At 40.8% G+C, this 27936-nt stretch overlaps 1 protein-coding gene across 1 annotated transcript; it reads left to right on the forward strand.

Annotated features, from left to right (window-relative positions):
• Nucleotides 1–1056: 1056 nt before the first annotated feature.
• Nucleotides 1057–27687, forward strand: rem2 (RAS (RAD and GEM)-like GTP binding 2). Its single transcript, XM_010746962.3, has 5 exons — nt 1057–1568; nt 4299–4635; nt 6738–6811; nt 15696–15873; nt 25960–27687. Exons 1-5 carry the CDS (start codon nt 1557–1559, stop codon nt 26286–26288), a joined length of 930 nt encoding a protein of 309 aa, XP_010745264.1. The 5' UTR covers nt 1057–1556; the 3' UTR covers nt 26289–27687.
• Nucleotides 27688–27936: the final 249 nt, after the last annotated feature.

A 27936-nucleotide genomic window follows, 5' to 3' on the forward strand; every position in this document is an offset into this window, starting at 1 on the left:
TTTGGTAAACACTTAGGTCTTTCACAGTCCATGGCTCAGATTTGTAACACAGGGTTCTGTAAAAAATGTTCACACTGAAGCCCATTGCAATAAAACCTGAAATAATGGAAGCCCATCAAGAGCCACATAAAACAAATCAATTTTATTTCTATAGCGCCAAATCATAACAGATGTTATCTCACAAGAGCAGGTCTAGACTGTACTCTTTATAATATTATCTACAGACACTCAATAATTCCCACCATGAGCGAGCACTTGGTGACAGTGGCAAGGAAAAAAAGTAAGATACCTCATGGTGGGCGGCAATCTGCTGAGACGGGTTGAGTTAGACTTAATTAATTGTGTAGCTAATTGCAACTCCTTCCTAGTGTGAAGGAGAAACTACAGTGGCTGTGAAACATGCGAAAAACCCCAAAGAGCCAGAGCTAGAGTTTAGTATGTCCATTTAGGGCTATTGTAGAAACATTGTTGTGGCATGGTTCCACTCTGTGGAAGAGGACCCACAGTGTCTGTGGCTATAAAATGCATAAGGGATACATAAAGATTTTTACATTTTACATTTTATTTTAAATCAAAGTGCACATAATATTATTTTTTGCTATACTTTTTAAATAGAGCCGTACACACTGGACCTTTAAATCATTCTGAAAACCAGTTCAAATCAGTTATTCTATTCCATTATGAATGCTGTTTTATTTGTTTGTGGGTCAAAAATCACATCTTATTCGGGTTATCTGAGGTTGTTTGAGGAGTAAAACCTCATTCCTCTGTACAAACATCCATAACAGAATCATCTCCAAGAGATATCTCACTGCTTCCCTCTGGTGGCACCTTCACCTCACAGCCATAGAAAAAAAACAAAAAAAACAAAACAAAAGAAAAAAATTCTATGAAACCTGAAAGAAATTGACCTGGAAAAGCCCAAACAGATGTTTGACAGACACATATCAGAAAGAACCTGTGCTTCTGAGCTGATTTTTCAATCTGGAGGAAGGAAATGAGGGGCACTCACCCACAATCAATCACCATCCCTCCCTCCAACTACAAGCCAGCCCATATAGGAGGATCACTCCACACTCAGTGAAGGACGAGAGAGAGAGAGAGAGAGAGAGAGAGAGAGATGCAGGTATTAACTGGAGGTGGGAAGGGAAGCGCAATCGTTGTTGGCCGTCGGGACGCTAAACGGACAGGAGGGGATGCCAGCTGATGGCTTTCTTTCTTCTTCCTATGAGAACTCGCCTCTTCCTCATCACGGAGACGCAGGTGTAGCCTCTTTATCCTCCCTCCAGCTTACTCCTACCCGTTCCAAATTTCCATGCGCCGCGCCTCTCCTTTCAAGTCACCAAAAAAGGAAGGGTTTTACGCGCCGGAGTGGGAAGAATAACATCATGTTAAATGAAATGTGGCGGGTCTCTATTGTGCGCCGCCCGTTACCGCCGTTGTAAATGTGATGCCGGTGGTCTGCAGCCAGCACAGATGACTTGAACCGGGCGGCAGAGAAGAGGCGGTTGCAACTACAGCACTTGTTTCCATAAAGAGAAGACTTACAGATAACCATGGCTGACCAGGTAAGGCGACATATTCCATCACCGTGAAAGACACCTCGTGCGCTCTGCACAATAACCTACACACACGCACACACACACACACACACACACACACACAGCAGGTAGACTACACACACCCTCTGTGTTGGAGAATGGCACGAGATCTAATCATTGTTTTCATGCAGCAGACTTTGGTCTCTTCCTGCCACTCCATCTGTGTGTGCGTGAATCCAGTTCAGAATTTGGAGCCTTTTTACGCTCAGGATATGATTATTGAATATAATTACAGAGACTTCCAGTGTGTGTGTGTGTGTGCTACTCACTACTGTAGTGACTTTATAGTAAGCTTTGTGTTCCTTATAGTATTTCACGCCCTCTATATTAGTATAATCTGTCATGATCGTATGGATCAGTGATGTGCTGTGGTGTTCGGGCAGTATTTTGGTCATGTATTACTCAGGGCTGCAGTTCGTAACAGGGGTCGATCCATCGATCTGTCGGACCTTTTCATTCCTCATAGATCATTTCATAGATAGTCCAGATTGAGTCATAATGAGCCGCGCAGTGAGTGTGGTTTGGAAGAATCCAAAGTGCACTAGACATTACTGTGGTGCAGCTGGTAAAGGAGCAGCAGTCAGTGTAATTGGGGTGCAGCGACGGAAGAGTAAAAGCGTTGCCTGTAGTATTAATTTTGTATCGTGCTCTGTTGTTTGCCCCAGTTTCTGCACAGCCTGGCGAGAGAAGGAGATTAACCCCTGACACGCTGGCACAGCCCGCGGTCACACTCCTCTGTCTGCACGTATACTGTAACTCCCCTGAGTGCCGCTGACAATAAAGTCCATGCTTAATTGATTAGCTCGTTCAATTAGCCTAATTGAGCTACCTGAGTGAGCCTGTGCGGGGTGTGTGGGTGTGTGCGTGCCACAGGGAGCGTGTGCAAGCACATAACTGTCTACAGGAGCCACACCTCAGCTGCACGTCTGAAAACAATTATAATACTGTGCTGTACTATGTATAAAGTCCCACACTATACCACATTATACTATATACTATACTATACTATACTATACTATACTATACTATACTATACTATATGTTATTACACTGTAATAAACGCTACTCCTTCAACAACATATTACATAACACTGTTCTATACTGTTATACTATCTATACTATACTATACTATACTATACTATGTTTTATTTATTACACTGTAATAAATGGTACTGCTTCAACAATATATTACTGTTCTTATGCATTATATCTATACTTACTTTATTTATTACACTGTAAACGCTACTACTTAAACTATATATATATATATATATATATATATATACACACACACACACACACACACACACTACTACTACTACTACTATCACACTACTACTATCCCACTATCCCAGTATATCACACTTATTTACTGAACAATACTGTGCTGTGCAGAACATCACATTATGTAACATAATACTATGTGTTACGTTACTATACCTTACGTTTCTATACACATCATGGTACGTTACGTTACGTTACTATACACATCATGGTACGTTACGTTACGTTACGTTACTATACACATCATGGTACGTTACGTTATGTTACGTTACGTTATGTTACGTTGCGTTACTATACACATCATGGTACGTTACGTTATGTTACGTTACGTTATGTTACGTTGCGTTACTATACACATCATGGTACGTTACGTTACATTACGTTACTATACACATCATGGTACGTTACGTTACGTTACTATACCGTAAGTTACTATAGGTCACATCATTGTACGTTACATTACTATACGTTATATATCTATATGTTACTATACTATACTTTACGTTACGCTGCGTTACTAAGTGTACTATACTGGTCTGTAAGAAACAATGGTGTCTGCTGAAGATGTCTGTGCTTCAGCAGACCCCACTTGCCCAGGGATGTGGCTGGAGATAGATTAATTGCTGTATTAATATTGATGAGGGTTGTCTATGGTTGACCTGCTGTGTCTGCAAACACACAGACATACACACACACACTGGCACATGCAGACACTATTATGCAAATTCACACACTTTTCTCAGCCAAACTACTGTTCTGGAGAAAACCCCTGACAGCTTTTTCTTTTTTAAATAACAAGTGATGGAGTTAAAGACTTTATAAATCTGACCTATTTTTGTGTGAATTCATGCTGAAGTCACTATGCGCACACTGTACAGTGTAGAGCCACCTGACCACACTTATGCCCTTATTACGCACAGCTGCAGCCTATTTTCCTCTGTCCCTCCCTTGTGTTTCTCTCTCTATAAACCTCTTTCTCTTGTGTTCTTGTCTCACTTTGTGTCCTTATCATCCTGTTGTCTTTCAACCCTCTTATCTTCTGTCGTTTTTTTTTTTTTTCAGCAGCCCCACCTGACGGGGCTGCCCCCACCCTCCCCCTTAGGCCTCCCTCTGCCCTTTGCTCTGCATCTTCATCAGCATCTTTCCTTCACACTGCCACTTATCTGTCTCACCTCCACTGTTATCACCTCCTTTTCTCTTTATATACATAGGCACACACACAGTGGAAACACCCCTCCCCCACTCCTGACTCCTGTGATAACATTTACCAGAATAGACAGTGACACAGGTAGATATGCAGCCAGACCTCTTGGACTATTCTAAAGTATTGTAGACTACAACATGTGTTGCCCAGTGGATCTTTCCTAGACTTAGACATATGTCTCCTTCTTATATTTCTCAATTTCATTTCAGTACAGTATGTTTCTCACCACGGCGGCCCCCCTCCGACGTGGAAGCACACCCCTGCCTGTCAAACACCAGCTGCGGAGGGAAGAGGCAGTATCCGAGGACTGCGATTGGATCCCAGGCTTGGAGGAGCCTGCTACATTGCCTATCAGTGACACAGCGGTGCCTCGGGATGAGTCCTTCAGCCAATCGGCAGCTGCCCAGTCAGTTTACCACAGCCACGGCGGGGCACTGAGAATAGTGCTATTGGGACAGAATGGCGTGGGCAAGTCGTCGCTAGCCTTATCTCTGGCTGGGCAGTCGGACAGATCGCTCTCTATAGACTCTGAGACACAAGCATGTGGTAAAGACCTGGATGGAGATTGGTGGAGTGTGTTTTCAAGTGTACACCTGTGTTAGGACTGGAAAAACTTCTTTTTTTAAAAATCAGTCAAGAGTCCACTTTACAAAAGATTTATTGAGACATTGGTTAATAGCATAGTTAGATAAGAACACTAGCTCTAGTGAGCAACCAATTAGTTTAAGACTGGAAACAGCTAACCAACGTTAACTCAATCTACCTACCAGCACCTATTATTTTAATATTTAACACTTTATGTCTTGTTTGTCTAAAAAGTTGGAAACTTGGCTGTGGACAATGGTATCGATCTTCTCCTCTAACTCTCAGCAACAAAGCGAAAAAACGGTTTCCTCATTTCGGTATATTCACTTTTCTTTGGCACCTGTCACTCAGTAGTCCTGTCTGTCAAACAGCTCACTGCAACACTGAGGACAGATCAGTTCTGGTCTTCAACCGCCCAACCAGCCAATCGATAACTCACTGTCACTAAGAGGCGACTGCTCTCCTTCACTGACTTTCCCCTGACCATACAGTATTCATTACTGCCCACGTAGTACAGTTGGATTCATGCATCATAAATGGACAGAAAAAGCACTTCCATCCATAGAGCTTATACATGTTTCCATCATGACGCTCTTATCCTCATCGGCAATAAATTATTCCATGAGCTCCACGTTAAAATTGCAAAGTGTAAAAATACACTAATCAACACCTGTTTCTCTGATAGTTTTGAACAGATGTTCTAGAACCATAGTAGCTCTATAAGAGGGATCACGCCTCATTAATCAATATGTGTCCGCTAGAAGTTATTACCAGTAAGAGCTGACAAACACCAGGAGATCTGGTGTGCTCGTGCCTTAAGATAGATGTGTTATTCATCACTGTGGGTTTTCCCAACCTACTTCACACTGTTTTGGGTTGATGTGAATTTTAAAAGCTGCCATGCAGTTCTAGGGCTGTATTGATACGGTCAGCTCACAGTTTGGTACAACACACAATATAGGATTCATGGGCAACCATTTTATATTTTCCTAAAATAATAGGTCTGGTGGTATTCTATATTATTTTATTATTGTCAGTAAATCCAATGGAAAGAATTATGAATTATTAATACTTACAATTGGCAAGTATCTTGCGTATAGTCAGAGCCGAACGATATATAAATATATATGTATTATATATATATATATATATATATATATATATATATATGATATAATAATATATATATATATAATAATATATATATATATATATATATATATATATAATATATTTAAATTCCTCTCTGCTATAGAAAATCTTATAGAAAACATATAAGCACCAGGTTCATTTATTGCTATTTTACAACATAGGGCTGTACTGTATGGTGAAATGTAAGTTGTAGCCCCTTCATGAGGCACACATGGACATACAGTATATATAATATTATATTAAATATTTATATTAGAATAACATAAAATAAAATAATAAATTTTTTTATGCCTAACACATATTCACCAGAAAATATTTATATACTGGGTGTTCAGTATCATTATGAAGTTACATGTCATTTATTCATGGTGACATGCAGGGGATGGCAGTGTGCACTGGTTGACATTTTCCTTTATTATGACAAGCATTGGTATGTGGATTATTCTGCGTCAATCCTACATACACCGTATTTCTGACTACTGACTTAAAATGACTTGATATTACAGCAAGTATATATATTATTATATGTATATTAATCTGCCGCGTAAATGTCTCCAACAAATATAATATTTAATCTTTTTGAGTATCCTTTGCAGTGCCGCGGATTCAGTAAGTGATTGAGTATTACACATATTTATTATATTTTCCATCTTTAGCGGGAACAAACACCGTCTTTGCACCGAGTACCAAATATAAAGTAGAAATGTCAGTTTGTTGGTTTTGGTTTTCTTTTCTTGGCATTTGTTAATAATTAGAAAAAATAAAATTAAGAATAGAATATAAGAAAAATTAAGAATATCAGCAGACTCAGCCTTCAAACATGAGACTAAAAACAGATGAGAATATTCTCAAATAGATAAGGATGTCAGAAATTGGTTACATTGACTGATTGCGTGGTTATTTGCTTGCAGGTGAAGGCTATGAGTGCACAGTGACAGTCGACGACGAGGACAGCAAAGTCATAATTTTCGACAACTGGAAACAGGTGAGTTATTGTCTGTCAATTTCACAGCTCCGTTCTGTAGATTTCATACTCAGACCCACTTCCTGTCTTATTGACCTCTTCCTCTCTAAGCCATCTTTAACTTCTTTCGGTTTGGACACACTTTATTTCTGTGTTTATTCTGTGTATTCAAGTGTAAACAGTGTGTTCATACTTGTGCTTTTTATGTGTGTCTGTGTGCCACACCGTACAGGGAGTCCTGCAGGAGCAGCTGTGCTCACTGTACTTTATCTTTTTGAAGTTCTCTCATTGAGAAAAAGTGGAAATCACTCTCTTGTTAACCTGACTTGTTTCAATCCAAATCACAGTTAACAAGAACGAGGGCTAAAATTGCTGCGGTTATGCATCATCAACCTTTTGAGTTGAGCAGTGTGAATGAATTAATATGAGCCTGTGGCAATGATTATTGAGCTGGAAAAAACTTGAGCTGAAGCAGCAGAGAGCAGTAACAGTTTGTCAAAAAGCTCCTTGTGACATTATGCGAAATCAAAAAGCATGCAGCCATTAGTGGTCCACATGCAGCTACACAGTCTGACTCTTTCTGTGAGCTTCTTCCTGAAGCTGTCATCATCTCCAAATCTGCCTGTCTGCTCACTGTCTTTGTTGCTTTTTTTTTGCCTCTCTCCACTGGACCTTTTCTGACGTGGTTAAATCTCACTGAGAGTTAATTACATTTGTTATTCTGTGCATGTTAATAAAAGGCAGGGCATTAAGGCTGAAGCAACAGACGCAGGCCAGTGGGAAGCTTGGAATAAGTCCAGCGCCGTCAGCAGTGGGGGGAGGCAGAGAGGACTGGACATCATCCAAAATCAGCCGCCAATTTATGCTCATGTTTTTGTGCTTTTTTTGTGTTATTACCCATAGTCAAAAGATAACTAAACTTACACATAGAGCGTCAGGTGCAGAAGCTGTGGCCCTGAACAAAGTTAACGTTAACCTCCAGTCCCAAGAGGCAGGGCTTCTGGCCTTGTAGCAAGCTGCGAGTGTTCTCCATGGGGCACCCCAACCTACACCCAAGTTACCATAGCAACATGCAAAGACACACACACACACACACACACACACATGCACTCTCATGTATGCACATGCTGACTTAATCACTCACTCACGCATAAGATCGTGCTAGAACAGTCAGCATCCGATGATGTTTGCCGGTGCTCTCTAGGCCAGCACCTCATCATTCGTTTGCAATATCAGCTGCCAGAAAATATGAAAAACTGTTACAGTCACATTCTGTGATTGTTCCTTCAAGGGCTTTCTTGGCTTGATTCGCAGCAGATTGACACAAAGGCCTAGCTGGAACTGTCATTTTCTCAACTGTGCAGTGCAGGGTAAACAGCAAACCGCAGGTAGAGCTTACTGTAAATGCAGGAACGCGTAAATATGTATCGACTGTGCCGACAGACGCCAGTATGTGTACGTGCACGCGCTGCATCGGCGTGGTGAAATGTGTAAAACACACCGGCGTACACAGGCGCAGAAGGCTGAGAGTCTGCTCTGCCAGACGCTTCGACGTTGTAAGTGTTGTTAAAGTCATGAGGTTGGATGGTTTAAATAAGTCATCAATGTGCTCAAAATAGAAACACTGGCACACTTGGCCTTGACCTAGCCAGCCCATGCTGTCCTTCTCCTATAGACTGACAGTGGTTGCGTAATACATCACTTAGACAGTAAACTGGGTTCTGTATGTAGGAAACCAAGCTGGATATTGAGGTCATGAATACCGGAGGGCCCTCTCACCCTTTTCTTCAATGTGTGTTTATCCGTCTTTGTGTCTGTGTGTCCATGCGTGTTATTCCAGTACTGTGTCCATTACTATTTGATAGTTTGAAATTTAAATATTAAAGACAACCAAAAGGTGCAGACTAAGGCCTGGAAAAATGTAGGCCAGTTCTGTGTGTATTTATTGCCGTGCAGTGAGGAGAATTTGCCACTGCCCAGGAAGACAGGATCATTTATTATCGTAAACTAAATTAGAGTTAAAGTCCAGGATGTGATTTGGAAGAGGATAATTGCTGCTTGACCACATTCTTTGGCTCGATTAGGAGGGAAGAAAAACATCATTCCACCATCCAGTTTTTGGAACAGAGACAGACCTGGACATTTTCCACTTTCCTGTTTTGCTTATCTGCAGCCTCCTAAGCGTCGTTCTGGACCACAGATTCTCATTTGTGACCCTAATCATAAAGGCTATTATACCATAACACTATGTTTGCTTTAGTCTCCGCTGGGAGTTACCACTCAATTTGCTTGTGTAAAGTAGTCTGGGTGAACCAAAACGAAGACAATGAAATATTAACTGCTACTTTGTATTTAAGGGATAAATATGTACTATGAAAATCATATTATCATTTTAAATGTTGTTTTCTAATGGATTGCAGAGTCTAACACACAAACTGAGTGAACACAGTAGCCAGCATCACATCACTAAAATATATTGTGATGCTAACTCTGGTAGCTTTGTTTTTGCTTTAATTGACATTATCATAATATGCATAAAGTGCTATTTAAACAGACTTGGCAAATAAATCATGACATAAGTGTGACTTAAATGTTCACTGAAGCCTCCGCGCCACTGATCTGTTCATCAGCTGAATACATGAAACACACATGACATATGGCACATATGTCCATAGTTTTTGACATCGTTTTTGAAGTTTGACAATGGATGTATTATAGAAGATACTAACACTAAGACTGTGCCTCTTCAATCCAGTGAAGGAGCTCGTCTGGCACATACACAGACCATGGACATAAGTGCTCTGCCTAGTTCCCACTCAGCCCATAAACTTTACATTGTCATGACGTTATGGATCTTTAAATCTCTTTCATGAGCTGAAGGGAATTTTTACTGATATAAGACCTCAACCTACACTCAAGGCATTTCACCGGCAGTTTTACAGATGTCTCTTTTATATTAGTTATTATTCTTTTTGAGCTACTTGTGCAAAAAGCCACTGGATGAAATTGGAAGCAAGGCTGAGCAGTGGTCATATCCAGGTCTTATTATACATCAGTGAGTTTGATTAGCAGTCGTTTAATTCAGTCATCTTATTACACTCTCCTCCTCTACCATGGCATTACTTCACCCGACTGGAGAATTGGTACCACCCACTCCTTATCGTGATACATTTGAATGAGACCCTAGCTACTGTCATTAAGAATGGCTTCAATATACTTACACATTTTTGTGGCTTTAAAACATCTGATCGTACACTTTTTCATCATTGATGATGATATTGACATTGATCTTCCGACGTACATTTCAAAGCACTGACTGACCAAGTTAGAGAATAACTTTTTTTCAGATTATAAGGCCATCAATGCAAAAAGCTAAAAATAAAGTAAACCTACACAAAATGTTAAAAACTTCTCAAAGTACAAAAATACAACTTTATAATTAAGGTCATGAAATGTTTTTTTTTTTTACTAATGATGCAATATTTATGTCCTGGAGGGAAATCCTCATTTATCTTCCCCCCATAGAGAGGTCAGAGGTCAAGTACAGAACAGCATCCCTGAAACTGGTAGGGATTCAGGGATTTGCTAATGGACTTCAGCAGGGTGGAAGCTCCGCATGCTTGAATCTGGGTCATGCAAGGATACTCACTGCACCACCCTCCTGTGTGTGTGTGTGTGTGTGTGTGTGTGTGTGTGTGTGTGTGTATCTGAGGTTGTTGGTGGTCACTGCATACAATAGTCCGCTGCATTCGGTGATGATTCAATGGTCATTTGTGGTCATTGGTGCTCAGTTTACGCAGGTCTTACGTATGCGTGTGTGTGTTTGTGTGACTGAGCCACTGCAGGCCAGATGGCCTCCGTAATATATTTCCTTGGGGAAGTGTTGTCTTTGTGCAGTACGAACTAAATGAGAGAAAAAGAGCAAACCTACCAACTCAGCATTTCATCTGTACTAAGCTTTGTCATCCTATTATCAGATTTTGTCTTAGCTCCCAGAGCAAGAGGCTCTTCTGTCTCCTCTTCTTGTTCTGCTCCTTTCTCCTCTTCCTTCCTTTTTCCATCCTTCTTTCATCCTCTTCATCTGTCACCCCTGCATCTTTATTGATTGGCCTGCTCTTTTCATTTTGCCCTGACAGGCAGTCTGACAGAGAGGACGTAAGCCAAAGAATCCGATGTGTGTGCAAAGGACACGTGTTTGCTTCTGATAAAGCAAAATGGTAGCATGAGCGTCTATTTATCTCTGCATGTGTATGCACTCCTGATGGAGATGTGTTTGACCATTTTTTTCCTACTAAGTAAAGTCTGTAATCTGCTTTGCTCATAGCTAATAAATCTCAATAGTCCAGGTTCTTTGTTCAAGACAGTCGGGAGCACTTTGTATAATGAGGGATGCACAGAAGCACACACACATGCTTTCACACTCAAATGCTGTGTTTTAATAGGAATAATAGTTTGAGTGCTCGCAGATCCACAACATGTTATGCAAATTATGTCTGATAAGTGATCTGATCCTCACTGTTACCGGTTGCTGCAGCATAAGAGCACTAATACCTGTCTCTATCAAGTTGGTGTGTGAGTGCACGTTAATGTACATGTGTATCATGTCTGTGCATATACTAAGCTTGTGAGACAAGCCCCAGGTCAGTGATATGCTTTTCATTCACAACTCAGCTGCAGCTTCTCTCTGGACGCTGGGCCAGAACAGACTATGATAGATCACCTCTGCACAAAGAACTGTCATGTGTGTATGTTGCACTGATAAAAAAAAAAAAAAAAAACGGGGTTGGAAACCGTGCTTCCTGTCATATTTTATTGGATGTGCTTTTCTTATCTACATCGGCACCAGAAACAGGAAGTTGTGGAAACAATGAATTTCTCAAAAGCGTGGTTTGTGACCCTTTTTTATTGGAAGCAATATTTATCATACTGTTTGAAGGGCTGAATGATTGCCCCATTGGACTTGGTGTTTAAACAGTGTGAGAAGCTGCAGCAGAGTGTTATATCTGCATTTCATATTCTTTATATTATGTGTTTATGTTTATGGCCTCAGCACAAGATAGATAGTAATACATAGTCATAAATAATCAATTGGCAGAACCATTGCAGGATATAGCCCAAAGCAATAATCTCCCACCAAAAATAAGGCCATTATTTATTCATAATTTCAATATATAGTCAGCATAGTAAGTACAGCTTTGAATACAAATCAGATGTCATTATTACAGCAGTAATCTCGGTGGAAAAATCACATATACTGCAGCATTAGAGCACTAGATGGGCAAATGTATGTTGACACCTGAATACTACCATATGCTGAACATACTATTTCATATCAACAAGCGTTGCTGCTATGACAGCTTCCACTCTTCTGGGATGACTTTCTAACAGAATGTGGTACATCACTGCTGGGATTTTCTCCCATCCAGCCACACGAGTGTTTAGTGAGGTTGGACCCTGATGCTGGATGTCAGTTTGAATTCATTTAAATAGGTGTTGGGGTTGAGGTCAGGGCTCTCTGCAGGCCTGTCATACATTCTTTGTGTTGAAAACAGGCTGTGTGCTCTAGCATTAAGGGCCCTGAAAACATGGTTTCAGATCCAGTTTAGTATTTTTCATCGCCTGCACTCTTTTGCTGCATGACATCCCCTCTCTTTCTACCTCCTGCCAGTACTGTCCATACTATCAGTGCTGTTTTAGTGTGGTTCGATCAGATTTAATCAGTAGAGCTGCTAATATCATCAAACAAGTCTACACTGTCACTACACTTTGATTCAATCATTGCAAAATCTGAATCAGTGTATGGAAGTACATCACATCACAGCTTTTCCATTTCAGTTTCCAGTCCTGCCCATTTAAAACCATGTAAAAAAAATCTCAGGCAAAGCATCACTGAAACTGAAATATCTCATGTGAAATAAGAGAAACTGAACATGATGAAGATCACTTAATTAGATGTGAGGGGTCTAGATTAAACCTGAAAGCAAGCAAGCAAGAGAGCACAGCCGCAGACCAAATAAACACTATTACAGGCTATGTGTGTATAAGGGATTGTGTGTCTACATACTTTTGGCCATGTAGCATATCAAGGGATATTCAATCATGTCAGACCTCACAATCACTGCTTCCATATTTCAGTCAGCTGGATGAGGTCTTTGGTATTAAAGTTATTTTTCCTGAAAGCTCATTGATCTATGTTGAGTATGCGTTTGACCTGAATATTACTTGAACACGGCATGAGGGATTGGCTTTTGTATTTATGTTAGTCCATGTGAATGTGTGTGTGTGTGTGTGTGTGTGTATGGGGGGAGTAGGTATTGACAGATGGCCTGGTCTGTTGACAGAGAGGAGCTGCTTAATCTGGAGAAAGACAGAGAGAGAGAGAGAGAGAGAGAGAGAGAGAGAGAGTTGGCACTGTCCTGTGCCTCAGTTTGATGGAGGTGTATTTAGTTGGTCGCAGTTTTCCCTCTCTATTGCTCCATCAAACTCCTAATTGATGTCCACTCTGTGTTGCTCTCCTATGCTTACAGAAGATTTCTCTCTCTCTCTGTGGTTCTCTCACTCTGTCTTGTTGTTTCCATCGTTCCTCCTCATCCCTAAATCAGACTGTGACAGGTGGCGGAGCCGCCTTCCACGTCAATGCCTCCCCCACCACCTCCTCCTTTCTCTGCTCTCTGTCTTTTCCTGTGCTCCATCAAACAGACACAGTGCCAAGGGGCTCCCCATGAATTTCCTGCTCCGGGGTCTGATCCGATACCACTTGGCCGCTTGAGTTAATGTGAATTTTTCAGGCGTCTAGAACTCTCTGGAGGGCAGGAATTGTACCTTTGGGGCCGTGGATGTAGGGCAAGGCTATCCACATACTCACACATACACACAGACAATATGCAGTTCTGAGCTGGCAGGCAGATTGGGTTATCTGGTGAGAATAACATGTTTTCATATCGATTTAGACACCAGTGTTGGCTTCACAGTCCTATTTCCACTTGAAATACAACTTGATTGTGTTTGCTGTTATTTACGTCAGAAATAATATATTGGGAAGTTTTAGATTAAAGTTTAAACCAAATCTCAAATAAAAATTTTACCAATTCCCTCTTAACATGTTTACAGTTCAGTCAAGTAAAACGCCTTCTGAGCTCAAGACTGTAATCTAAACTTCATTTTCTGGTGTTGGCTCTTAAACACTGAGCAGAAATACTTTATTGACTCAGTCTTAATACTTCAGATTTCATTTGAAGACGGCCATCACAGTCTGTGCTCCACTAAGAAATCCATCTGGATACAAAATGATTATTCTTATATGTCTTCTATACATGGTCTCTGTTTCATCGACATAGAATGGGACTTTGACTGGCATAACACTCTGGAGTCTGGTCTCAGGTTTCTGAAAAAATTGTTTGTATTGATTTTTCTTGTTCAACTTAAGATAAAATGCCTTTTGTTTTAACCTCTTCAGCCCCTCAGGATTGGATTGACATGGTTAAATGCAAAGAACTTGGAAACATAGAGTTTAATAAAGATACCATGGCTTCCAAAAATGTCAAAATTGTTATGGTGGATTACGGAAAGGCAAACGTGACAGTGCACAAAATGTCTTCATTAGAAGAAGAGAAATAAAAATACAATCCCTGCTTTGGCAGGATCACTTAAACTCTGGATCAAGCAGATAAATGTGTGACGTCAACCAGAGTGAAAAAATAATTATGGATCTAAATTTGGAGAGGAGTACAACACAACATATTATCACTTTAGACTTCTTCTAACGAATGTGTTAGCAAATAGCTGCAGTTTAGTCAGTTTATCAGCTTTTCCCCACTGGAAACAGCAGCCTAGTGCAGGTGGATAAATGCTAGATAGATGCTAAAATGCTCCATGGAGCTGAGGTTACTTTAAAGTTGGGTGCTTATTCACAGCGGCTTTGTCATGAGCGACACCTTTACACATTCGAGTCATTTCACAGTGATTTGACCTGTTGTTCTTATCAATATATTAGTGCAGAAAGCACATGGTAAAAGGTTGATGTTTGGCCACATTCTGAGCAAAGACAGTGAATCATCTAAAAAGCTACAATGCTGCGTGACACAAATGGTGCATGCCTAATGTGCATGACCACAGGCTTCGGACTTAAACCCAAAATTGGATTGCATTTTACTCTGCAGTTCATGACCACAGGGAATTCAATTCAATAAACCCTGTACCATATGCCAAAGCCCCTGCATGTAATATCACTCATCAAATTAGCAGACTGATGCAATATTACTTGGGCACTGTGATAAAGGGATTTGGATATGAATTCTCCCTGCATATGATCACTTTAGTTGAGGTTTTCTTCAAGTTACAGCAGGAGAACCGCCATGACCTCCACCTTCAGTCTAATGTAAATGTGAGCGACAGAATCAAGGGGGAGAAAGTGAGAGAGGACAAATATGTTCCCAGGCAGGTCCAAGCTTCTGTTTCTGCTGGAGCCACTCGGGCTAATTGAGCCTCTGTGACAGGAAGCCCCGATGGGATGCTGGTGGTCATTGCTAAAAGGGTCAGGATTCATTCAAAGTGAAGCGTGACAAGCATGCAGTCAAGTTGTTTCCTCTCATGGGACTGTGATAAAGAAGAGTGCCGCCTGCCTGGCATTGGCACTGATGTCCTTTCAATAGCTAAGCTTCAGCCCAACAAAACAAAGACTTAAGGTGCAATTTAAGTTTAAAGATGTTGCCCGAAGACAAATTGTCACTTTGTATGAGGCAGGTAAAGGATCTTGTGTAACATGTCGTACCTCCCTGACATTCCACACCTATTCAGCTGTCATTGGATCTGTCCTATTCAGTATTAACCCGCTCTACTGAGGTGTTGTTTTATTAATGTGTGTGTGTGTGTGTGTGTGTGTGTGTGTGTGTGTGTGTCTCCCTAGGACCTGTCCACTCTGCAGTGTGATGTGTGCATCCTGGTCTTCTCAGTGACTGACAGGCGAAGTTTCCACCGTACCGCCCAACTCCGCCTCCTCCTCAGGGAGTCCCAGCCACAGACACCAATCATCCTTGTGGGCAACAAGAGCGACCTAGTCCGCTCGCGTGAAATCAGCTCAGAGGGTAGGTAGAGGGCTGTTAAACATTAGCTTGTCCGACTAATCTAACCCACTTTTACTTCCAAGGTTAGGGGTAATGCGATATGTGCGGCTAAAGTCATTGTCAGTGATAGCATGGTGTTCACCACATTAGTTAATCCTCTTTTAAATAAACAATAGAGCATATATCAAAACTCTGTCCTGCTAAGCCAAGTATATAAGCTAAGCAGCAGAGTTATATTTGAATCTTTCATTCTTGCCACCCCTGAGACCTAAAAAAATAGGGATTTCAGAACTAAAGAGGAGGTCTGTGGGTCCCCAGAGCACCCATTCTATATTTTATTACAAGCGCCTGCGAGTGCCCTTGACCCAGTATTAAAACATGGAAAATAAAGTCCTGAGCTTTGTATTTTAGTCTCGGTATTTCTTTCTCATAGTCCTATGCATTTCTCTCTCTGCCTCACTCATTGAGGAGGACACCAACTTTCTTTTCCAAGGGTAGCAAAGGAATGACCTGCCTTATTGTGCCTCTGATTGGGCTTGTACTTGTTGCCTTCAGTGCTTGTGTTAGTTAGGTTTAGGCATGGGGAGTGAGTTGGGGTTAGTGTAAGAAGCCAATCAGAGATGGTGTAAGGTGGGGTCATTCCTTCGCTATGTTTAGACACACTCACTAACATCAATGTGAACGTCATTTCACTAACGTTCTCTCATAATTAGTATTTTTTCTTATTTTGTAGTTGAAGATTTGTTGTAGAATCTTTTGCTAGAATCTGCGCTAACTGCGAGCCCTCGACTCGCCTCAACCCAACCTGTGAACATCTGGGCTTATGGGAAATGGTGTTGGCTAGAGGCTGCTATAAAATAGAAATATCAAATCAAGCACACTATTAATTATTACTTTTATAGACGCAAGCCTCACTTCACACTGTTAAGGAATGTTGGCTGGAAGTTCAAGATCAAGTTCAAATGGAAGTTCAATCTTGACTTCAGATCTCTGTGTAAGACTCCTTTAACCTGTTAACCAGTATCATTATAACCTGCATACTGCATGTGCTGTGTGAGAACGGAAAGCACCCAAAGGGAGGTGGACTTAGCAAGCGATTACTGTAGTTTGCAAGCAATGACTAATGCCAGGCTGCTGGGTGAATGATGCAAGACAAGAAACACATGAGAAAGATTTGAGACGGACTCTTATGGACTTCTTTTAAACGCCTTTCAAGCAGCTCTCCAAATGGAAATTGTGAAATGGAAAACCTCTTGTAATTACACTGATCTGGTAGATATTCATGCTTTTTTGAGCTGCTTATAACGGATAAGAGCGCCTAAAATGTTCAAAATGCAAATGTATCAGTTAATTGACACACACACGCGTACACGCACGTGTCTCTCTAGGGAACAGTGTTAGTGTGCTTTGTGCAGTTTCTCACTGATGTCTTCTATTTATCCTCTTTTCTGTCTTTCTGTGTCTTGGCTCGTCTGTCTCTCTATCCTTGTATTTTACCCTGAATCTTCCTCCAAGCCGACATCGTCTCCATTAGAAACATTCTCGGGGGGGATCTATGTTTGATCAGCAAAATCAATTTCTTCACTGTTTACAAAATCACGGGATAAATGGTCTGTTGGTAAAGCCCTTATGGGAAGAGAAGTCGGTCATCTGTTTCTGTTGTTAAAAAGAGTGAAAGAATTCACTGCCTACAAAAGCTGTTTACCTCCACGGCTTTATTTAGTTGTATCATTTTACCACATTGATTCACACCGGGTGTTTTTAGGCTCTTTGACAATGATGTAGAGAAACTCTCTTTAATGTAGGTCTTTAGCTATCGATTCTTTTCGAAGTCAAGTATTCTACCGAATATTTCAGTGATTTATTGAGTAACCTGATTTTTTTTTTTTTGCATTTTTAAACAACAATACTATTGCATAATGTGTGACAGAAGTGACAGGCCTGTTAAAACCGAACAATCTTTTACGGACGGTCTCTTCGCTCTCTTCCATAGCGCCAACTTTTTGACTCTGAGTCGCGTTTACAGTCCGTGGGCCGGAACGCAAGTGACTACTACTAACAAAATAAAAAAATGATTTGAGGATTTTTTGTACTCGAATTACTCAAGTACTCATTGCAGCTCTACTTTATTGTTAGAAAATAAATTAACAAATTGACCAAAATGTAGCACAAATGTAAAACACAAAGTAATTGATGACTCTAGTTTTAGTTCTTTGAGGAGTCATCCACCTATTTTAAAAACAAATAGAAAATAATAACTGTATCCAATTATTTTCTAGTTACCTGTTGCAGTGATGTAGTTAGCTAATTGCACCAAAACAGGACAGTATTTGTTCCCATGCCAGCAGTGGAGCTGCAGGGTCAGTCAGACAGTTGGTCCACCAGTTTGGTTCAGACTGAAATACCTTGATAAATATTGTATGGTGTTTTGCTGAGCGGAATCTTAATTACTGGTGATCTTTGATCCACACCAGTGAGCTGATATAGCATAGTGTACTGTATGGTTTGGAGTGAAATGTCTCAACATACATTGCCTGGATTGCCATGTTCCCCAACAAGATGAACTGCAATCTCTTTGGTGATCCACTGACTTGTGCAATCATCAGATCAAAATGCTAATTGGTCCAAGCATTCACCATAACTAAATAATCACAAAATAATATTCCCATCAGCCTCATGAAAATAAATAAATGTTAACAAGCTATCTCAGTAAACAGTGTGACTTCATTCACTAAAAACAGTCAGACAGTGTCAGCATTAGCATTTAGCTGTTTCAGCTGCAACTTTCTGGATCTAGGGTAACTATGGCAGACATAAAGCATCCATCATATAATAAATTAGCTGAAGTGCGTAATCCAGGTGTGCCAAATAATTTCATGTTACACTAACACTCTATTTTAAAACACTGCAATACTAGCACTACAATCTGCAATAACATGAAATATCTCAACATAAACAAGAGAGTTTGAAAAGTGGGTACAAGATGATCCAGATTCAGTATACTCAAAGCTGCAACTGCTGCCAAAGTTTCCCCAATTAAGTATTGATGAGGATGAATACTTGTGCTTTATATTCATATTTAATCTAAATTTGTGTGCGAGATTTGTCTTTGTGTGAGGTTTGTCTTTTGGTTATGGAAGAAATTCTATATTCCATGAAGAAGAAAATAATAAAACATCAATGGTGGTGAATATTTATAGGCATGTGTAAGTGCTCGCACCAACTCACAATGCAAAATTAATTAATCCTGTGAATCTAAGCACTCAGTGTACTCTGGTACATATTGTTTCCTTACGGACAGTCAGTCTTGGCAAAACTAATTCAGTGAAGTAGAAACACACAGTTCTGCACAATTTAGTGACGCTTGAAAATCCACTGATCTATCCACACAGGCAGTTTATAATTTTGCTGAACTTTATGAGTGATTTTGTTTATGCAGCACTGGCAGTCCATTCCATCAATGTCATCGAAGTTTGAAATGACCGCAGAGTGGCTGTAGTTGAAAGCGAGGAATGACAAGGTCAGCAGCCTGACCTTGATTTGAACTTGCATTCATGGTTTATACGGTACACAAATTCCCAACTTTACTATCACAGCTGCAATTTCACAGTGCTTGCAGTATACATTTAGATTGTAAACGTATTCACTGTCACATGCATCACATATAAAGACATATTTAGACCTTATCCTCCCCTATCTAATCCGTTGGAGGGACTCCATCTCTTTGTATTCCTGCTCCTCTGTTTTTTTGTTTTGTTTTCTTTCCAGATGGCACGTCTCTGTTTGGATTATCTCCCTCTTACAGGACGCCACTGCTCCTACTATCTTTATGTATGTTTGCCATACGTGTACAACTGCCTTTACGTACACACACACACACACACACACACACAGTGAACGCACAAACAAGCCCACGTGCAGCCTCATCTCTCTCCATCTTCTCGCCGCCTGATGTCAGCGAGGCTGTTTCAAAGCGAGGGCTGCGAAAAGAGGGAGAAGAGGAGTGACGGAGGGAAGGGTGAATGCATGAGAATGGTGTGTGTACAAGCGGGAGCCTCAGCAGTGAAGTGTTTGAACGCTTTGTGTGAGTGTGTGAGAGAGAGAGTGATAGAGAGAGAGAGAGAGAGAGAGAGAAAGAGAGAGAGAGAGAGAGAGAGAGAGAGAGAGAGCGAGAGAGAGAGATGCTTGTGTTGTTGTCCTGAAAGCACCACTTTGAGTTTTCAGACCTTCACATTGAGGACATTTTTCAAAAGGAGGCTATGTAGCTCGATGCATTGTTTCTATACATCAGTGAGGTTCTGCTTACCTCTTCTTGGAATATATGTCTCTATACCTTTCCTGTAGGTTTTTTTATGAAAGGTGACTCTGCCCCTTAGTAGCTAGAAAACACCTCAAAATTACTGCTGCTGCTCCTGAGAGGCATAAAAGTAAATAAATTGTCTCATCTATAATCAGTGACCAGAGGTGACCTGCCCTCGGGTACAATAGTAATAGTAATTTGCTAAAACTGTGACTCTGTGCAGATATGAATATAATGTTAGCCTTCACTTGGCTCAGCTTTAATGTTTTAATGTTACCCCTCAGTAAAATGACTCACTCTCTGTCATGTGAAAAGATTGCTAGTCAAGTCAAACTCACTGAGAAACCCTCAATCTATCTTTTACTTTGAGTTATTTGAAACATTTGGCTAAGTGCAGACAGACAGGCTGTGTGAGAGAGACTCACTGCTCTCACTAAACACCCATAAAACCACAGCAATGAAGCAAGGCGAGTTAAGTGTACCAGCATTACCAAACAACAGATGGGAAGTCATCTAGAAATCATCCTGGTATTTTTCTCAGAAGTTGGTGCGGGCTGAAGGAGAACTAAAAGGAACATGATTCAGACATTATAGAAATGCATCACGTGTGTAGTAGTTTTCTAACACATTAGCAATGACAATGTAGAATTAGTGGACAGATGGTCACCTCATGGTATGTGAGGTGAAGCTAACGTGGAATTGTCTATTGCACCTTAACCTCTAACTAAAACATTGTGTTTAATGGCCAGCAGGGGGCAACAGCAATGTCTTGGGTTTATTGACCCTACTTCTCTCCATTATGATGGTCTAAATTGCTAGTTTCAACTCTTTTTCCCTGCAGCATGATGTTCATTTTTTAAATTATGGTCCATTTTACAGTAAAACATATGATAAGTAGGGTATGCTTTAGGGCGTGGCTTATGATCGACAAGTAATTTATCTGTGAGTCAACACACACAAGGCTTACCAAACTCAGATAAAACTGTAAAAGGCAGTGCTGATCAGATATGAATCAAGATTCTGTTACTGCGTCGCTTATTGCTCGCCTCACATCTCCTCAGAAACATATTTCAGTGTACTGTACTCAACTGTAATATAAGAACCTTTGTGACTAAGCTTTTTTCCTGCTTGAAAACTGAGCCAAATCCAAGTGCAGCTCGAGTTGCAATAGGTCACCAACCAGCTCCATGCTGTCCGAATATAGTCTCCAAAAAACAAAGATGACAATGGCCAAAATACTAAACTCAAGTTTTCAGGTTTGTTGTCCACAAACCCATGGGTGACATCATGGTGGGTTTAAACTCACGTTAGCCACAACAACTTATGATACTGAAGCATCAAAGCCTGAAGCATAAAAAACACACACTATAAAAAATACCTAAATCAGGAGTCAGGTAGTAAATTTAGAATTTAGGATTATTATTAGAGTTGTAACAAGATTAAGGTTTCAAGACAGTCGTTGAGGGTGAGTTAGGCCATGCATTTGTGGTTAATTACAGATTGTAATGGTGAGGGCTGAGACTGAGAAAGAATACAGTCAGTGGAAAGTGTCTGTGTTTATCATGTAGAAGTGTAGAAACCAAAGTTCGAGGTCAAATCGTGTTCGGTTTGCTTTGTTTTGCAAGTTAAACAGAGGCAGCAAGTGTAAAATCTGTGCACATCGGCGCCTGCACATTGCTGTCGACTCAAGTTCGGTCGCTGCTTTGGTGTATCCTTAATGACACAAGTGGAGGAGAGGAAGGGGAGGGAGGCAAGGAATGAATAATGAGAGATGCCTATACTCAGCATATTCTGTCTTCATAAAAAAACAGAACAGCGATGTGGTCAGCGATATGGAAATGTCCCGTCTCTGTTCCTGAGGCGCCTGACAAGGATGTTCTTATGTTTTCTTTGGGCAGACCACATGTATTCTTGTTGATATGTGAGCCTGGAGGAGGAAGCCGACTGGCCCTTCTAGCTAACAACCTCCTTAAAGGACCTGGAAACTGAGAGCGCTGAAGTCATAAAGTCTATTTATGGCATGCATGGTGACACTTTTATTCTGCTATCTCTCACCTTCCCCCCTTTGCCACATCGCTCTCCCCATCCTTAACACACACAGTGATACACACACTGTCATACTCGGAACATATTTATCATTTGCTCAATATGGCTGTGGTGTGGCCCTGCTGCTCTGGGCTTTGATTAATATGCACTCTGTCTCAGTTTGTTTCGTTGACATTATTTTGTCCGTCTCCTCCTTCTGTCCGTCTGTCTCTTTCTGTCTCCTTCCTCTCCTCCTGCTTTTTCATTTCATCTGCCATCTCCTTTTCTGTCTTTGTCACTCATGTTTGTTCTTGTCCATGCCTCTCTCACCCTGTCTGTCACTTTCTCCATCACATGTTTCCTTTCTCTTTGTGAGCACACAGGTAGGGTCCTTGATTCCTTTCCTTTCATCTTGTCTCCTCTCCCATTTTCGTCTCAGCTCCTTCCATGTCCTCTCTTGTCCTCTTGTTTCATCTAATCTCGTCTTCTCACTTATTTCCTTGTTTGCTCTCCTTATTTCTCATTATTTTCTCTCCACCCATGTTTCTTTCTCTTCTCATATTCTTTCATTGTTTTCTGTTCTCTCCTGTTTTCCCCTTTCATTTTGCCATCTCATTGTTTCATCTCCTCTTCTCTCATTTTTGTCTCCTCTCCTCTCCTCTCCTCTCCTCTCCTCTCCTCTCCTCTCTCCTTCTTTTTCCTTATCTCTTCTACTCACTGATTTAATTTTCCAAACACTGTTTTAACAGGTCATAAAGACTCAGTTCAATCCAATCAGCTGTCACAGGTCTTAGGATAAGCCCTGTTGATCTGGTTTGGGATTTGTTTTTTTCCTCCCACTCCTACCTCACCCACTATTAGGTGGCACTGCTGTGAGTCAACAGCTGCTGTGCGGCTGGATTATCACAGCCAGATCAAATCTACTTTCTTTTTTTTTATACCTGCGTAACACTGGTGCATTCGGTATATGTTAGATTACATATCAGTGACTATAGTCCAGAATATTAACAAGGTTTTAACAGGATGTAATGAGGCATGAATATTTAGTAAATCATATACAGCTTATGAATGAACTGGGTTTTCTTTCTGTAGCTTTCAAACGTACCACATGGTCTAAAACAGCAGATGGAATTTGCTCAGTCAAAGACGTCAACAGATGTATCTCCATGACAACTGAGCAAACTCAATTGATTAATAAAGAGTGTATGGTTGAAAGCTCCAGTTAGTAAGAAGACCTTGAGTTTTCATATCTAACCATACAGTAAATGTTCTTATCTCCATGAAAATTTCAATTTGACAAGATCACTTTTTTTTCCAGAGCTTTAAACTGAATCACATTCATAGATGAGCTCATTATAACACTGAAGTCAAGTTTAAATGTTGACATATCAGGATGTGCTTGACATTTCTTTATGATAAAGCCAAAGGGCAACTAATCAACTAAATATGCACATACTTGAACTATCCATAGTAATCATGCTATGCATGAAACACAGTAAGGGCAACTGGTGCAAAATGGAACACACATTTACATCTTTACATAAGTTTGGGTAATTATTTGAATCATCTTTGCCTCAAAGAAAGAAAGTCTTTGTTTGGCATTTCTAATTTGCCAGCAGAAATAAGAATTAATGGTGACAGCTGAGTCTCCTCAGCAGGCTCCATTTAAAATCCCATTTTGGGCAGAAGCCAGTTGTTTTTTTTATCGAAGGTTTAAGTGCTCATCTCATTTCATTTGCTTTACTTTTGTTCTGTTTTTATCTTCTTGCACGTAGATGTTTTGAGTGTTCTTATCAGTACTTACAGGGCATTATTGTGCACCTGAAATTATTTTTCTAGATAGTTACATAATCAAGGTCATTGTTAAAAAAAAAAAATCATCTATCATCTATGACAGCGACCTTTTCCTCCTGCCAACACTTTGCAGTCATTTGAATTCATACGGTGGAACTTTGATACAGTTATTATGAATACCAATAATGAACTTTAAAAGCCTCACAGGCTCTTAGACACCAGCTCGGAGCAGTGCAGTGGCAATCAAAAAAGCTGAAGTAGAGTTGAACAAAAAAATGCTATTTGAGCTCACAATGAGGCCCCCTTTTTTACCAGAATGATCTATATCTGTCAGCCTTTCTTATCATCCAGGCTTGTTTGACCAGGAACAAACAGCCGCTTTTAGCTGAGATACCGAGCCCTGTCAATAACACGTTTAGTCACCTGTCCTTATCCAGCAGAGTCACACCATAGAATAGACACCATTTTCCCATTTGAGCCACAGCCAGGAGATTTAAGCTCAAACAACTCAGCTAATGGCAGCATTAACCCCAACCTGCCGACTCTGTCTGTCTTCCTGGCTCGTTTTATCCATTTATCAACTGTTGATGAAACAGATTTGCAAAAGGGAATACGCACATTTTACTTTTAGAAACATTACAATGCAAAAGAAAGGTATTTTTAATGTGATATTAAAAAGCAGATGGAAATTTGTATGAAAACAATCTACAGTGCAAAAATATAAAATGAATATAGTGACTTCTGCAAATGTATATTACCTGAATACCACGTCTGAGCAGTGCTCTTTGTTTGAGGACATCTGAACTACAGTGGCCGGTGTGCTTTTAAATGAAATTAAATCATAGTGGATTAAGTGTCAGTTGTCACAGACATGGATATGTTTGGGTGCAAGCTCAGTTACTATTATTATTTAATGCACAGCACTTTTCTTGAAGTTGTAGTTTGACAAAACAATCCAAACTCAAGATCCACTTACTTACTTTTCCGTCGCTTTCAACTACAAGTGTCGTGATATGAAAGTTTCATACCCTGTTAATAATACACATACAGAGACATCATAATCCAGTGCCTCTTAAGTCATTTCTGTCTTTTTGTTCTTGCTTTGTGGTTCAGTGTAATCATACATTCTACAGACTCTCTCCCTAAAATCATATTTTGAGTGTTATTCATTTGCCAAAAAAATAAAAAAAAAACACAAAAAAAAGTTAAAGATATAATTGTCGTATAGCATTTTTTCCCGTAGGATTTCCTTTTTCCCTTTAGGATATTCTATAGATGCCATGATGATATCGTTATCATGAATTCTTTTGACCATGATTTTTTGACTCTGATATTGTGACAGCGCTACTTTTAACTGTATCACACAGTTCGTATCGGTGGATGGACGCTGCCTGCTCGCATGCAAACAGATCTATCTATGACAACTGGACAAACTCAGTTGAATATGGTTGAAAAAAAGAGTTGGGATTTGTTTTGTACTACTCTAAAAAAATTAAGTTTATTCATGTTATCATAGTAATGAAATTATATATACCATATATATATATATATATAGAGAGAGAGAGCATTTTACTACTATTTCTTACTGCCTCACTGTCCAGCTCCAAACTAAACAGTGGAGTTTTTCCCACAAAGTGAGATGCTGCAGCCTAACTCTATTTGTCACTATTTAGTGCAAGAGAAGTGACAAATTAACACTTAACAGAGTCTCCCAAACAGCAGTGTGGGAGCTGTCGATCCAGAGGTGTTATCTTGAGCAAGTGCTTGCCCGTGGTGAGAATTGTTGGGTCTCTGTAAATTGAATTGAAAATGGGTGATACACATCACACAGCAGCTGGGTCGTAAACAGACTGTGGATAGTGGTTTCATGATCTAATGTCTTAAAGTTTCAAACTGCTGACTCTAATTGCTATTTGCAGCTGCCAGTGTGTGAAGCCTCAATTATTTAAAATATGCACCAATGCAAACATTTTTCTTTCTCTCACCAGAGGCCCAATCCAGCGCCATGATGTTTGACTGCGTCTACATGGAGCTGTCAGCATCCCTGGACCACGGCACCAACGAGCTGTTGGAGGCCGCAGTTCGGACCGCAAGAGGTGACTGCGTGGGCCCAGGCTGGACTGACGGTGACCCCGGGGCGGGCCGCAGGGAGAGCCTGACCAGCCGGGCGAAGCGTTTCCTTGCGGGGCTGGTACCACGCTCATACGGTCGAGATCGGGACCGGGATCGGGGTCGCTACAGGGAGATGAGCCGCCATCGGGGCAGCAAGATCCTCCGCCAGAAGTCCCGTTCCTGCCACGACCTCAGTGCACTGTGACACAAACACAAGCATGCATACACACAGTCAAAGAGACACACTCCGACACATGTACACACACACACACACACACACACACCAGACTGAAGGATATGGGGAAGGGGGAGGTGCAAAGGATGGAGGAGAAGAGAGTAAAATGGAAATAAAAGAAAGAGGAGCAGATGTCTAAATGGAAAAGCAAGTAGAAAGACAATTAATGCGGGTGGAAGGAGAGAAACTTTGCAATGGCGGATAAAGGTCAAGGGAGGAAAAAAGGGAGAGAAAGTGTGTGTGGGGGGTGGGGATCAGCCCGGATCACAGCGCTGAACTTTCATCTTCTCCCTATTAGTGAATCCAATTTTGAGAGAGTTAGAAGCCGTGTTGGAGAGAAGAAAAAAAGAAAACGAGAACGAGATAAGGAGGTGAGCAGCACGGGTGAATCAGCGAGCACTCATTACCTGATGAGAGCAGGAGAGGGAAAATTAGTGACAGTGGGTAGAGTCACATCAAGATGCTAATTGGATGTGTGGTGAAATGAGAGGGTGGAGCGGGGTGGGTGGGGGCGTTCACGAATAAATACACAAGCAAGTAGCACGCACTGATTATGTAGAGACTGATAGCAATCTAATGTATACCTATTGTAAACCCTGTTTTCTAGCATGCCGAGTAGACGATCTAAGACATGACCCTGTAGGTTTTACAGTTATATGATACTGGTTTGACTGTACCTCAGTGGCCAATAGCTACTGCACAATCTAGCAATGCCATCTCAAAGGCAAGACCCTTTATTTATAAAAAAATAAATAAAAATAAACCCTCTGCGCATTTTGTAAATCACACTCTCCACTTCACACTGCACCCACCACCACCACCATCATGTGTGTCCCGTACTGATTTGAAGAAGACACACCACCATACGTTCATCTGTGATTTTTATACAAGGTTAAAACATCAGTGCCCAAGCCATATTTACGCTGAGTGCGTCATGAGCGATCAGCGCAAAGAACCCTTTACCGCAGGATGTGGAGTGAAAGAAAAAAGGTCAAAACGGCTATGAGGACGTTAGCACGGATGACCGGACTGAACTTTTTCTTTCAATAGAATCTGAGTCACAGAACACTGGGATGTTCTCGAAGCACAGGAGGACAAACAAGAGAAAACCTAATCTACCTGTGGCTGTTTGATGTTTTCATTTTTTTCCTCTTTTTACCCGCTGGCATTAATATGTATGTTGAGACTGAATTCTGTGGGGGCTGGCCACACAGGTGACCCAAATATAGAACGTTCTGGAAACGTTGTTCGGATATCTCGTCAAAGCGTGGTGCCGTCACTGACACATGCTCACTCGTTTGTCACATCTACCAAGCACTCTCATCTTTCCACTGATAATAAATTCATTTTCTTTGTTTGACATCCTAAATGAGTGTCTTCTTGTCCTTTTTAATAACACCTTTGTGAAGTCAATGTCTTATTACAGCAGTTACTCGTGAGGGATGGCTTGGCAGGTCGTTGGATGACTCACACATCCTCGAGACTGCGAGACGGGCTCTTAGGACAGTTGTTCCATTTAGGACTAAGCAGTAAAAAGATGCATTGTCAGCACTTTGGGGCTATAACAATACCTCAGGTTGAAAATAGATCGCATCAGGAGGGAATATGAACCAAGACA

The sequence above is a fragment of the Larimichthys crocea genome, chromosome X (assembly GCF_000972845.2).
Source record: "Larimichthys crocea isolate SSNF chromosome X, L_crocea_2.0, whole genome shotgun sequence".
In the NCBI taxonomy this organism is placed as follows: domain Eukaryota; kingdom Metazoa; phylum Chordata; class Actinopteri; family Sciaenidae; genus Larimichthys; species Larimichthys crocea.